Source organism: Denticeps clupeoides, chromosome 16 (assembly GCF_900700375.1).
Source record: "Denticeps clupeoides chromosome 16, fDenClu1.1, whole genome shotgun sequence".
NCBI classification, from domain to species: Eukaryota; Metazoa; Chordata; class Actinopteri; order Clupeiformes; family Denticipitidae; genus Denticeps; species Denticeps clupeoides.
The window spans coordinates 6,468,768-6,483,559 of record NC_041722.1 but is presented as its reverse complement, the minus strand read 5'-3'; the positions used below and the strand labels follow the sequence as shown (position 1 = coordinate 6,483,559).

The following is a 14,792-nucleotide window of genomic DNA, read 5'->3' as shown; positions in this document are numbered from 1 at the left end:
CTCCCAGGCGGCCGAACCCTCAACTCAGACGGTCACTTAGACGGTTTCTAAAATTTACACTCGTCCCCAAGCCAGGACTGAAGCCCACACTCGTTCAGTTGATCTCCTTTACCTCCTTTTAAGAAACTGATTCAGTGAATCAGTATCCCTGCAAGCAATCCCAGATCTTCCATGTTTAAATCCCAGATCTTCCATGTTCAGAAGATTTTTTAAAGAAATAAAAAAAAGCTAATTATTTATGTATTTATGGATATATATATATATATATATACACACACACACACATACACACACACACACACGAGCATTTCTTGTTCTTAAATCTGCTTTTATGGCTGACTGACAGCGTTTAATCCCACTTTAATAACCCCGCCCCGCTGCCCCGCTTAGTCCGAAGACATTTGGTCCACAATAAAGACCAAACGCGCGGCTCCCGGCACAGGACGCGCGCAAAAAGGGGGTCCACGCAGGAGGACGGCGCGGAGGTCCAAATCGCCCCTGGAAAGATGGAATGCAAATCCGGCGGGGATTAGGCGTCCGAAGGGGGGCTGTCCCGCCACGGCCGAGCAGCAACTCCGCGCTCCTCCGCGGGACCCGAGACCGACGTGAGCCGGGGACGCGGGACATGGGTCCGTTTTACTGCGCGTTCGCCGTCGCCGTTTTACTGCGCTGCTCCGGCGCCGACACCTCCGGGGTGAGTAGCGGTCCTGCGCGAACTTTCATTTCAGACCAACTGTTGTCGCCTTATAAAGATTAATTAAGCAATTAACAACATGGATTTCTTATTTTATCCCACAATCACGTACCGCATGTCTTTATGGGCTTATGGTTTGTTCTGAAGGATTTAACTCACACAAAGTGACTTTTTTTTTCAAAGTCTTGCATCACAAACATAAGTGATTTTAAAAAGCTGAATGTGGTTCCTGTCAAACACATTTTTATACTTTCAAAAGATCGGTAATGTTAACAGTTCTCGACCGCAACTCCTACGTTTCTGACCAATTCATTGCTCCAGCCAATTATGCAGTTACGCAGCCAGACCCATCAAAAGTTCGCAAAAGCTGCTCATGTTGTTACGGACACACAGTTCACTTTTTTAAAGAGGGCCTGCATATCACTGTGACACTCGAACCCCAGGCACCGGCGCGCCGCTGGGCTCCACGTGTGAGCTTGGGCCGTACGCAGATGCAGCGATAAACATCTCTGAGGAGGAGCGCCACGGTACAGTACGGTATGGGGAGATCCATCATTGTGCTGGGGTCAGCGACACTTTGGACTGCAGAACTGCGGTTAACCAGAGGGGAATTGTCATCTGGACCTTCAGATGGAGCCTGATTTCGGTCGGATCACTTTAAAAGACGCCGCTGTGTTGTTTTCTGCCGGCTCCGCACAGGGAGGAGTGTCCGGAGAACAAGATTGTGACAGAGGAGTACACGTGCGTCCGTGCCGGAGGGAAGAACAGCACCTGCCTCAGGTAAAAGCCCCTCCTCCCCGTCCCACCGTCTGTTTCCCATGACCCTCTCCTGGCCTCCGCTGCCTGTCTACGAACCGCAAGGTATATCCGGCATGCCAGTCTGGGCGAGAGTTAGAACGCCGCTATTCTGTTCTCCGTCAAAGCGGCAGGGGCCGTCTAGTTTTGATCGATTCTTGGCCGAGGAGGAGTTGGGCTGCTCTCGCTCGCCCTCTTTCTCGTTGCATTTCAGGGTCAGGAATACCTTGAGACAGACCAGCTCTCCGAGTCCAATTACCCACCGCGGCTGTGCGTGAGAATGGCAGCACACTGGCGGTGGGCTACCAGGCTCCCACGTCTGACCACAGCTGACATGCCGGTGCGGGCATGGGCCGGGTTCAACAGAGGCCGTGAGCACTGGGCCCACCCTGTTCCTCCACCCTCCCCTCACGTGGGGAGAATCAGAATGCTGCCATCGTGTAACGCTGCCTATTGGCAGAGCCGAGCCAGCCTGGCACAGCTGCTCTCTGCGTATTGGGTGTGTGTGTGTGTGTGTGTGTGCGCGTGTGAGAGAGTGTGTGTTTGTGTACACGCTCTCTCTGTGGCTGAAGAGTTTCCCCTGGAAGATGGCAACTGCACTCCGATGAGCCGTTTCCTGGCCGGGTCTCATGTTTGTGACGCTGCTCTTGTTTAAACACGCCGCACGGGTCATTTTCTCGGAGGAAGGCGTGGCGCATCGGCCCTCGAGACATGGCACACGAAGACAAAGACTTAAAAATGCGACTCAACCCGCAATATAACATTATTGTAACACCTTCATGTAAAAGCCTCCATAAAATTAAGCCCAGCGCAGATTTATGTGCTCCCTGCTGATTCAATTTCCTGAAGATCTAGTTCCCCCTCAGTACCGGCGGCACCTGAGGCATTTACAACCGTGCAGTTCAGAGTTCTCTACTGTGTTCGTTTAATATAATTAATTTATTTCTCATTTTTACGTCGTTTCATGAAAGCTTCAAAAGGCATTTAGACTTTTATATGGATGATATGCAAGATAATTATGCAAGTGAGGTTCACGTTTCACTTTGGACAATAAGATAAGAATGGCTTCTCACAGCCATCCTGCAGATCCATGTCCTACACGGCAGTGGTGGCCTATTGGGTAAGGAAGCGGCCCCGTAATCAGGAGGTTGCCGGTTCGAATCCCGATCCACTGAGGTGCCACTGAGCAAAGCACCGTCCCCACATAAAAGCAGTAATATTCGGTACGTGTGATGTCCAAATTGGTCACGTGAAAATACGTGCAGCGTAAAACATGTTGGCTCTTTCTTGGGAAATGATTTTAACACGGAAAAAACACGTGGGAAACCAGTCGGGCAGAGGCCTGTGGTTTTTTCTAATGACCATGAATGGGAGTGTTGTGGAGTAATTTGTGAATCAGTATCACTGCAAGCAATCCCAGTTTGTGACATACCTTGTTAAAGTACAGAGAACGAAGGAGAAAGGGAGGAGATGTCATGTGACGTATCGACAGGGCGTTGTTTAAATTGTCCAGAATGAGAAGGCAAGGTGTGTGAGAGCTGTCAGTCAATGCTCTGATCTCCAAGTGCAGATTGACGTTACGCAAAGATCGGGTTACTTATGCAGTCAGCGCGACTGGCGAACTTGCTATTTGTGCAAAGACTGATTTCCTCTGGGAACATGGCTGTGAATCGAAAGAAAGAAATAAAGGAGAAAAGAAAGACCCCAAATTGGTGTCCGCATAGTTTTCTTTTTGCTCTCTCTGGGCGAACTTAGCTGAACTGTACCAGCGCCGGGCCAGCCTTTCATCCAGGCCCTAAAACAACACCCATTTACATAATGCACGGCCCCGCCGCCCGAACCATCTCCGCTACGAAAGAGCTGCCAGCACTGCTGTGGGTGTGGATTACACACACACTCTGATGCACAGTGACACACGCATACCAATACGCACACTGCCGCCACGGAGAGACACTTACATGATCATACCCCCGTCCATCCTCCTGCGCAGTATTCCGGCAGGGCAGGGGGTCGTTTCCCCGCTTGGGCAGACGAAACCCAGATCCCTGCCTGTGTGGATTCGTGCGAAAGCGGGCCAACCCCGTGGGGCTGCCGGGACGGGGATGTTGAGAGGGTCAGGTGTCATTGTCCCTCCGAGGGTTGGAAGATGTGTCGAGTTTCAGCCATTAAACCCGGAGATTAAACCCCAGAGGGAGACAGCGAGTCTGGGGACGGAGAGAGAGAGGATGGGGGTGAATGGCACTTGGTCTCTCTCTCTGAGAGGGTCTGGTGTAAAGAACCGGGGTCTGGTTTTTATAAAAAAGACAAATTAAGCCATCAAAATGGGCTTTTTTTTCCCTGTGAGTAGATCATTTTAAGGGTGATTATAACCACTGACTCTCTGGATGTGAAAAGGAGTTCAAGATGTATTTAAAAGACATTAAGGAAGGAAAAGAGCGTTTGCTGCATTGGAGATGCTTTTGCCAGGGAGAAAGTGAAAGGGGCACTCGAGTGCGTGTTTGTCATTTTTGGCCCTGACAGTCGCTGACAGCGGGAGATGGAGGTGTTGATAAGTGTATATACGCCTGTCTTTACTGGCTTCCTGTCAGCCTTTTACTGCAGCGGATCAGGATTCTCGAACCCGTTGTGCCCTAACCTCCAGCAGAAGGGCGCGCTGTAAACAGGCCCACGATACGTTCCGTGCAGGATATAGAAGCTGGGTCCAAATAAATGGATGGGGGGGGGGTTCAGTTCTGATCCAAAAGAAATAAAACAGTATCCTGGCGACAGTAAGCCGACTTCTACAGGAAAAATATTGATATCGTCATAAAGAGAAGCATAGTGTGGGGGTCCTGCCACTGGGATAGATGGTACAAACTAAAAGGGACAAAACCAAACCAAATGATGACAATAAAACACAAACCACACATGCATGCTTACCACAGAACAAGACAAAAGACAGAGCAAAGACAAGACATGAGCCTGGACAAATGGACAAATTAGGCAATCGGTGACGACAAGGCAAAGCACAAATGGCATTGTGGCTTCTTGGGGGAGGCCGGTTTTCCAGAGTTCATGGTGACTTCAATAGTCACATTTATGCAACTTACTTTAAAGCCATCCAATCAGCCATCATGTGTCATAAGTGAGACACATGAGCGTACATAAACAAAACACGGCTGCATTAATTGTGTTCATTCATTTTAAATGTATTTACAATATTTAAAATTAACTGCAAAGATTTGACAGCCGTACTAAAAATATTCTATTGCTGTTGCATGTAGTTGATAAATTTTATGGCATTTATCATACGCTCTTATCCAGAGCCACTTATAGTTAGTAGTTACAGGGACAGTCCCCTGGAGACACTCAGGGTTAATTATTATGGTAATAAGTGGGATTTGAATCTGGTCTTCTGGTTCATAGGCAAGTGTGTTACTACCACCCAAATAGCTTATTAACACTGTGAGTAACAACAAATTGATTTATTTTCTGTTTCATGGGAGCCAAACTCCCCTGAGCTTCCTGTAATTAGTATGTTGGAGTGATCTTCAAGGCCCTGGTTGCCTAGGTAAACTCATCTGTCAGTCATCAGAATCCTGTGTTTTCATTCATAGTTGCCTCAACTGCATTGCATGAAGTGGAAATTAGTTTTACTCACCACACCCATCCACTTTGCATTGCCAGTGATTAGTTGCTGCCTTTCCTGTTCACTCCCCCTACTCCTGTTCACTGCCCCTACTAGGGGTAGTGGTGGCCTAGCGGTTAAGGAAGTGCCCCCGTAATCAGAAGGTTGCCGGTTCAAATCCCGATCTGCCAAGGTGCCACTGAGCAAAGCACCGTCCCCACACACTGCTCCCCGGGCGCCTGTCATGGCTGCCCACTGTTCACTCAGGGTGATGGGTTAAATGCAGAGGACAAATTTCACTGTGTGCACCATGTGTGCTGCTGTGTATCACATGTGACAATCACTACACTTTATTTAAACTTTAGTATCTTCGTGTTTGTGAACTACATAAGGATTGTAATTTTAATGTTGTTATCCTTATTCCTGCATTTTATTGTGGGATTCTCGTCTGAAGACCTTGAAGGGGTACGTAATATGTCATAAATAACTATGACCTCTGCTCTTAGACTATTTAGCAGCAGTAGAATACAGCCCTTCATCTCACTACCTTTGTCCCATGTTCTCCTTTAGTACTCAGCGTTGCCCTCATTGTGGCTGCGCAGCGTCAAAACTGCTTGTTTCAGAGAGGAAAATTCTCTAATTCTCCAGAATTCTCCAATTCCCTTGACAGAGGCAGACACTAACATACCTAAAAAGACAGAGTCGAGGTGGGTGATGGGATTTATTGTTAAACAGGATGCATTTCAGGCTCATTTGTGTTTCAGATTCAGTATCCTGCGCTTAAGTGTATGTCTGTGTGTCCGTGAGCCTGTGTGTATCCAGTGGTGACTCTTGTTGAACAGTCTGAAGGACATCTGTGTTTCAAAGGCAAGGAATAAAACAAGCTTTAATTTGAGCAATGCATTATGGGTTGTCATCATTGTAATAGTGTGTTACTAGACCACATGGATGGGTCTGACATAATGAAATAAGGTGTTAAAACTACTCACGTCAGGTCTTAGGCACTAGAGAGAGAGAGAGAGAGAGAGAGAGAGAGAGAGAGGGGTGGAAGATGGAGTTGATTTAGCTGCACAGGCTGCAGGCTACTAATGAACACCACATGTGTGTTGTGTATGTGTGTGTGTGTATGTGTGTCTGTAGTCATGTGCATGTGATCCAAAGGAATAAAGGGCAGATGGTCTTTTAACTTCAGTTTGGTGTGAATTGCACAAAATGTGTTAGCAGTCAGTGTCTCACAGCCGTCAGAAACACTCACACAAACACAGTTGCGGGGACCATGGGAACACATATAATGTAGCATATTAAAGATTCAAGATTGGTTTATTGTCAGTACAACAGTATACACAGTGTACCGTGTATTGAAATAATGTTTTACACAGACCCCCCCCATAGTGTAATCATAAAAGAAGAATATATACTTATATACACACTAAACTAAACTATACTAACTAAAACTAAAGCTCAAATACTGTACAGGTTATCTCTATCGGTGAAAAGTGCAACATGCAATTAAATTTGTTGTTTTGCCTAAAGAAAATCCTTTTTTTTTTACAAATTTTATCTTTGTAAAATAAGTCTGACAGCATATCTGTGGGAATGAAACATCCCGTATTGAGACGCTGTCTGAATTATTAAGAAGAATGTTTTCAATGTATGTTTTATTTTTTATATTTTTTATTATTTTTCTCCTCATTTGTTCTCATTCTGTTTTGATTTTAACTAGTTTTCCCATGATGCCTGGAGATTTATTGGTAATCTGCATTTTCTTTTTTTCTCTTTAAGGGCTGAAATCACACAGAAAGGTTCCACATATTTATGTTTTCTGTTACAGCAAAATCCCACATCCAAATCCTGTTCACACTGTGGTTATTAGTGACAGGCCATCGCTGTACCCCATTACCCACCCGCTTTCATTTCCTGCCTTCAACTAATGACGTCTAATCATTTAAATTTTTATTGTTTTTGGAACCATTAACAATGTTCTTAAAGGGAACAATCATCACTTCAATTCCTTCACATCTTTCTTTCATTAACTTCCACCCGATTGGCTCTCCCCTGCTAATACTTATTTCTCAAAGTTGTTTTCCTGAGAATGGGCCATTGACACAATAACAGCACAATCAAAGTTAAGTACAGAACCAGCAGCAGAGCAGTTGTGTTTCAGGCATGGGTTGGAGTAAAATCCAAAAAATCTCACTGAGGAACCATCAAAAACATCAGAAACAGATTCGCGTCCATGATATGGACCAAAAAACATATTGTAAAATAGTTTTTTTGCTGAACACCAATTGTTATCAGTTTTTTTTCTTCGAAGTGTAACCCTATCATGTGATATGTCATAGAAATGTTAAAAACAATACAATTCAATATTTTTTGCCATGATTTTCTTGCTGGTATGTGTATTACAACTAGTAGAGCCCCATGTTGCCGGGTCGTAGCAGCTTGCCTAACCTCGGGATGTATTTTTATGTACAGGTATACAGCAGTTAACTGGTTCAAAATGTCATTGCTTAGTATTAGAAAGTTATACTTATATATTAAAAACTTCCCATTCTGCCAATTTAGCTAATTAAGCTCTGCCACTTTGAAATCTATGCCGCAACAGTCTATTTAGTTGTATATGTAGATACTTACTAGTTGAACTTACTGACATAACAAGCTTTTTATACAGTTAAACGGCAGTGTTTGCTGATGAGATTATATTAACACGGTACTGAAATTACAGTGTTATTTTTTTATTTGGTTGTGGAAAATGAAAGAAACTGGAACAAAATGAAAAACCTTTTGCCTGTGGTCCCCGGTTCCAGGAGCCATACGGCTGTGATTAGGGGGCTGCTGAGACGGAACAAATCAGTATAAATCCATCCGCACACGTAGAGACGGCTGCCTCAGAGCCCAGACGTTCACTCCCCTTTTCTCCGGAGCTCAGACGCTCTTATCAGTTCATTAGCGTTGAGTGAGAGTGTTGAGCTCCTGTGTGTCCCAGACCTCAGCGTCACTCCATCAGCTCAGACGTGCATCACCAGAATGGCTCCCGCTCACTGTTCTTTCATCTCAGCGCAGGGAACGCCATCTTTCGCTCAGCCACCCACTCGCTCAGTTCAGGTATGACACCAGACCTCGGTGCTGTGAAAGGGCAGGTCACATGACTGCTGTTTAGGGTAGCAGAGGGCTTGCTGTGGTCAGAGTGGGGTCGTCAGTGGCACATTCCTGGTGTGCCAGGGGCTGAGAAGCTCAGAGGGGACAGGACCCTCTTCATCCTGAGTAAGGATTAGGACGAGGAGCCCCAGGGGGGACAGCAAGAGTGAAAGAGTCAGTGAAAGTGTGTGCGCATCTGTGCAAATGCAAATGAGTACTGTTGTATTTGTACAGATCTCTCTTCACGCATGTGAGTGTGTTTTCTTTGTGTGTGTGTGTGTGTCGATAAAATTCAACCAATTTTTAATGAAATTAATATGACGGTGCTGGTAGTGCAGTGATTAAGGAACCTCAGACCTCAGGAGGACTGATCCTGTAACTGGTGATTGTAAATGAGTGTGTGTGTGTGTGTGTGTGTTATTTGCATCTGTTTACATGTTTGTTTGTAGGGGTTGTGTGTGTGTAACTGGGCTCTTGGGTCATGGGGGAGCCCCCAGTGGGCGGATGTGATGGACGGAAGGGGGGGGGGTCAAGGTGGAGGAACTCAGCCACGGCTGGTGGCGCGCTGCTGAAAGCCTCCTCTGTTACAGGGACAGCCCCCCTCGACTCTGATGGGTCCCATGAGCCCAGCATGTTGGAAGTGATCTGACAGAGTAAATAAACACGCGAGCACCCTCACACACACACACACACACACACACACACACACACACACACCAATACGGGCGTCACCACACATCTTAATATAACTGTCCCAAAAATTGGATTTGCATATTTACAACCGGTGAACCATACTTGATTGGTGACAACCCCACCTACTACCATTGTGTCCCTGAGCAAGACACTTAACCCTGAGTGTCTCCAGGGGGACTGTCCCTGTAACTATTAATTAAATGTTGCTCTGTATAGGGGCCTTTGATAAATGCCATAAATGTAAATATGAAGTGCATTTGTAGCAGGGGGACGTTTGAAATATTTCAATTTACACTAATTGCTTTGATCAGATCGTGGCGAAATCCTGCATGGTTTCACATGAGTGACCCAGAATGATTCTGGGCATTCAGTGTGACAGTGGGGCAGTGGTGGCCTAGCAGTTAAGGAAGCAGACCAAAAATCTTAAATTTCTAATTCGAATTCCGAATGGCCAAGGTGCCACTGAGGTGCCACTGAGCAAAGTACCGTCCCCACACACTGCTCCCCGGGCGCCTGTCATGGCTGCCCACTGCTCACCAAGAGTGATGGTTAAAAGCAGAGGACACATTTCATTGTGGCACCGGGAGCTGCAGTGTTTCACAATGACAATCACTTCACTTTCACTTCACAAACACGTCCTCTGGTCCTTCAGTGTGGAGGTCAGTGACCTCCTCAGACTCCCACTTCCTGTGCTGACAGCATTTTCTCCTGGCATCCGGCATCCTCTTTCCAACTTCTCCAAGAATGTCTCTCTTCGCCCATTTTCTTCTGCCATCTCTTTATCATTGTTGCCATAACAACCTCTCCTCTCCTTTTCACTCCCCTCTTCCCAGCTGCTGCAGTTGAGTGTTAATGTGACCCTCGCCTGAGAAAGCCCAGATACTGACAATCCAGATCTGAGCTCTGTGTGGTATGAGAATGTGTTGAAATGACGGATTTTAGTCTGAGGGGCGCTTTTTTATTTTCATCTGCGTAAGTCTCGCACAGGACTGTGCACAGGACATGGTGTCTACAGTCTAGAGATGGGGACGGAGTAAATGTAACAGGGAGCGAAGGACAGTATCTGTGCGGAAGAGAGAGTCTCGGGCTCATTCACTCATTCTTCCAGATTGTTCCGTATATTGTCCTCACTCATAACTCTAACATAACATAACATTAACAAGCTGTCCCCAATCACTGCCCCGTGTCCCCAGCAGCTAACAGGACACACACTTACAGTGTCATCGGCCTAATGTGTGACGTACTGAAACGAGACACGAACACGTCTCTGCCTGTCTCTGCGCTCAGATCAGTGAAATGCTCCCCGGCCGGCGACCGATCCCTGACATTTGATTTCCATTACTGTCCATTCCTCGATTACTGTCTGTCTGTCCGACCGCTGGATGCCGTGTCATGTCTGTGATGCCTTACGCCTTTACAGGTTATTTTTCATTGCGAAGGGGAGGAAGGAAGCGGGGAGAAGAATGAAAGGGAAGAATGATTTAGGGTTGTGCTGCATGGATGCTGGAGCTGATTTAAAGCAACTTGTCATGTCGGAGGAAACGTTTGGACAGGGCAGTGTGCTAAATTACCCTTGACAGGAGCATGTGATGTGCAGGAGAGGAACAGTGGAATTTTCCAGCCTCCCCTCGTATTCCATCTGTTTTAGTATGAAAGCAAGAGACGGAAATAAACAGAGTGAAACGCTGACGGCCGGAGAGACAAACAGTCCGAGCAACAAGTTACTGAGAGAGAGAGAGAGACAGATGGACAGATGGACAGATGGACAGAGGGAGAAAACAGGCAGACAGACAGTCAGACACAGTTGAACAGGCAGACAGGCAGATTGACAGGAGAGAGAGACCAGCAGAAAACACATACAGATAAAGTGATTACTGATGGACAGACAGGGAGAGAAGACACACACACACACACACACACACACAGAGGTATAAAGACAGCAGGGCAGCCAGACGCAGATGAAGAGATCCAAAAGTAGACAGATAAATGGAAGAAAACACAAAGACAGACAGACACACAGACAGACAGGTAGAGAGAGTTTACACACTGACAGACAATATAGAAACCTGATTAATCTGCAGTGAACTGTGTGTGTTTCAGGAGGAGATGCTGTGAGGGCTACAGGTTTGTCATGGGCCAGTGTATACCCGAAAGTAGGTAAACAAGTTACTTTTCACTCATACTTACAATAATCACTCTAGCCTGTAATATCAGATCACATACCAATATAAGTGTGTGTATTTATACCGGTTACATTTTCACTGATGCACTAACACAGTGGAACCACGAGAGGGAACTATTACATCAGTGGCTGATGACTTCATTAAATACATAAAGCACTAAAGCTGCTATTGTGAAAAAAGAATACATATAAATACATATAATGCATGACATGTCTCACCCCCCAGCTGTCGATGTGTGTGCCGGGTCACCGTGCGAGCAGCAGTGCACTGATAACTTCGGGCGGGTGGTCTGCACATGCTACCCTGGATACCGCTTCGACCGAGAAAGGCATCGCAACCACCGGCACCCCTACTGCCTGGGTCAGTCCTAGCTCACATGTAACACACACACGCACACACACACACAGCCTCAGTGATACACTCCATGAGCTGTGACTTAACAAAACATTTGTGTTCTGCGGGGGGAGGCCCGGCTTCACCATTCATCCGTTCCACCTTGTCATGTTGTGTGTGTTTTGGCTTTACAAGGAATGACACATAAAACCATACCGCGAATCACATCAAACGTTTTCTACATGACTGCGGGAAGTGTGGTGTTTTCTTCAAGCCAATGAAAATGATTTGACCTACATTTATACTTTTATATTTACAGTAAGGGCAGGAATCTGGTTTTACAAGAAATCATATTCATATTTCAATATTTGGTTGGAACTCGATAATCCCAGACAGCTTGAATGAGATGTCGGCGCTCATGGCTTTGTGAAAATAGAACGGTCAATGGTCCAGTTACATGAATGATGTTTAATGATGTGCTGTGTTTATCCCGGCTCCATCAGACGTGGACGAGTGTGAAGAGTCCAACGGGACTGTGTGTGAGTACCAGTGTGAGAACACGGCCGGGAGCTTCCGATGCCGCTGTCCCAGTGGCTATTCCCTGGCCCCAGACCAGCACTCCTGTGTTCCCATTCAGAACTGTACGTTCACATGTCTTCTGCACAGTTCTGCATCGGTTTTCTGTGCTGACAGAAGTCTGTGAGCCATGAAAAGTAGAGCTGGAATATTCCACAGACCTCACAGCACATCATATTTTTTAGTCTTAGATCCATGTTTTGCAGTTTTTGCTTTTACTTGTGTAATTATTTCTGAATATGAATAAAGTTTAACGTATTGCAAGACACATTATTAGAATGTTTGACACAATTGTAAGAAAAAACATCCCTAAAAATGTCTGTGAATAGATAACATAGCAAGCAATTGATCCCCAAAAATATCAAATTCAGATCAGCTCAATCTACTAGCAGAAAGTGCAAGGTCCTGTCTCCTCTCTTCCTCCTGTATGCCCCTTCATTTTATTTACTCTTTTATTACTCTTCTTCACAGCATCCTCAGTGGACAAATCAAATCAGAATCACGTCAACCAAACCAAACATGCAGGCATATTATCAGAGCTTTATTCAAGGATTCTGACAAATAGAGAAAAAAAATAGAGCCAGGTCAATGAGTTGGGCCAGTATATGAGGTTGTGTTGCTAACTGTACCCTGATTGCATCCTCCACCCGGACCCAGTGAGCTCTTCCAGCAAGTCTGACCCGTCGAGGAACGCTGGCTCCTGCTCTCTGACTTGCCAGGACATCCTCAGCATGAAAAACAACCTGCTGCAGCTCAAAGTCCGGCTGGCCACGCACTCGCCTGGGCAGGTAATGCAGCCGTGCACACGGGTTACATGGAGGACAAGCAACACGCATGACACCTTACACTGTTCACTTGGCGAAAACCCAGGTAGCTTCACACCCATGAGCATATATACACATAAAAAGCACCACTAGAATTCACTTTAACATTGTGATTCATACAAAGTTTGTAGCTAAGACGTCTTCCTTAGGGTATCCTGGGTATCTGGGTTCTGTCAGAGTTGGACCTTCTGTCCATGTTGTTTCCACTGAGCGCTCCAGTTGCTGTGGTGTTTTTTCTGAAGGTGCTGCCGCCCAGTCTGCTGAACAGCAGTGATAAGCCTCCTATAGGGAAGGTGGGGAAAGTTTCCGAAAACCAAAGCCCCCCTGGTACACCGTGTCTTCCTGGACCACCTGGACTACCAGGTTCATAAGTCTGATACAGTTAAATATGTAACTGTTCTGTAATAACAATAACAAAAATAATAACTAATTTGCCTTATCATAGGACTTCCAGGAGAGTCAGGTGAGAAAGGTGAGCCTGGACCCATGGGGCTACCTGGCTCTCAGGGCCCAAGAGGCGATATGGGCCCCATGGGTCCACAACCAGACCTGGATCACATTAAAAGGGGTCGAAGAGGGCCAGTGGTATGTGGACTGTGACATTTTTAGTTTCACAACGATCGGGTGTGAACGTGGAGAATGATTTTCTCAGTTCTTCTGCGGTCTCAGTGTGTCCTGAATTTGTCCCCACAGGGACCTCCAGGTGCTCCTGGGAGAGGTGGACTAAAGGTTAGTGAATTTTCCTGCAGTCTTTTGTTATAACCTTATGATTGATAGTTATGGTACTGAGTGCTCTTGATGTTTGGATGATTAAGACATTTCTATTGTTGTGAGGACATTTACTTTATGACCATTCAGAATATTTACTATTATTTACTAGTAGATGCTTCTATTTTCTAGGGAGACAGAGGTCCACCTGGACAGAGAGGGCCACCAGTAAGTCTGCATAAGACTGCTTCTATTCATAGTAATAATCTTAATAAGCATCATTATGTTTTCATGCAAATTATAAGACTCATTATATTAATATAATATAATATTTCTATGCAAGCAAGAAAAAACATATTAGTAATTTACAGTATTTTCCATAAAACTTTGGGGATTTTGTTGCATTAATGTTTGCCATCATAGTCATTCCTCATTGATTTCGAATATCCAGGGTCCACCAGGCTCCTTCGACTTCTTGTTACTGATGATGGCCGACATTCGTAATGACATCATCGAGCTGCAGGAGCAGGTTTTTGGGAAGAGGCGGGGCCTGTCTTTGGATGCTCCTCCCACTTCCAGTGGAGAGGATGGATTTGGTGACTGGTCTTCAGGACAAGGGGAGCTGCTGCTGAACACATGACCACTGCCTAAGGTTCACTGTTTATCTGTGAACCCACTAGTGAAGAGCCAGGATGGATTTTACTGTTCTGCCATTCCACAAATCCATGAATATTTCCCATTCTAATGGGACGAGAGTGGGGCTGTGGTCACTAAGGAAATTAATCTCCAGTAAGTTGGAGCAAAAACACTGAAATGTGTGTGCAGTTCTGCTTGGCTTCAAACGTTTCTACACATCTACTGTGAACAGTCTTCTAAATTAGGCTTAGAAATGTAAAAAAAAAACATTTCAAAACATAAATGTCATTGTATTTTATGATGAGCAAACACACTTGCCAGTATCTCTGGAACTATCTCTGGTACATGTAGATGAGCGGTTGATAGCAACTCACTGCAGAGCTGCAGGTTCTGCACAATGAACTTTCAGCTCAGTTCTGTTTCTTGCATTCACTTTATACTATGGCTTCCAACCTCTAGGAGCCAACAGGTTGCAGGCTCAATAAAGGTGTTATGGAATATGGGTATATTCCATTATGAAGGAAATTGTGCTAAATTTAGGCCTACATACACTTTGATACACATGCATTAAAATCTGCAATATTATTATATTTAACGTTGCCTAC

General features: G+C 45.5%; 1 protein-coding gene across 1 annotated transcript; it reads left to right on the top strand.

The window, feature by feature from the left end:
- The first annotated feature begins 405 nt into the window (after positions 1-405).
- LOC114766018 (collagen and calcium-binding EGF domain-containing protein 1-like) lies at positions 406-14,777 on the top strand. Its single transcript, XM_028956608.1, has 11 exons — positions 406-694; positions 1,395-1,474; positions 11,028-11,080; positions 11,336-11,470; positions 11,947-12,084; positions 12,677-12,807; positions 13,086-13,206; positions 13,289-13,428; positions 13,537-13,572; positions 13,744-13,779; positions 14,003-14,777. The coding sequence occupies exons 1-11, from the start codon at positions 512-514 to the stop codon at positions 14,189-14,191; spliced, it is 1,242 nt and encodes a 413-aa protein (XP_028812441.1). The 5' UTR covers positions 406-511; the 3' UTR covers positions 14,192-14,777.
- Positions 14,778-14,792: the final 15 nt, after the last annotated feature.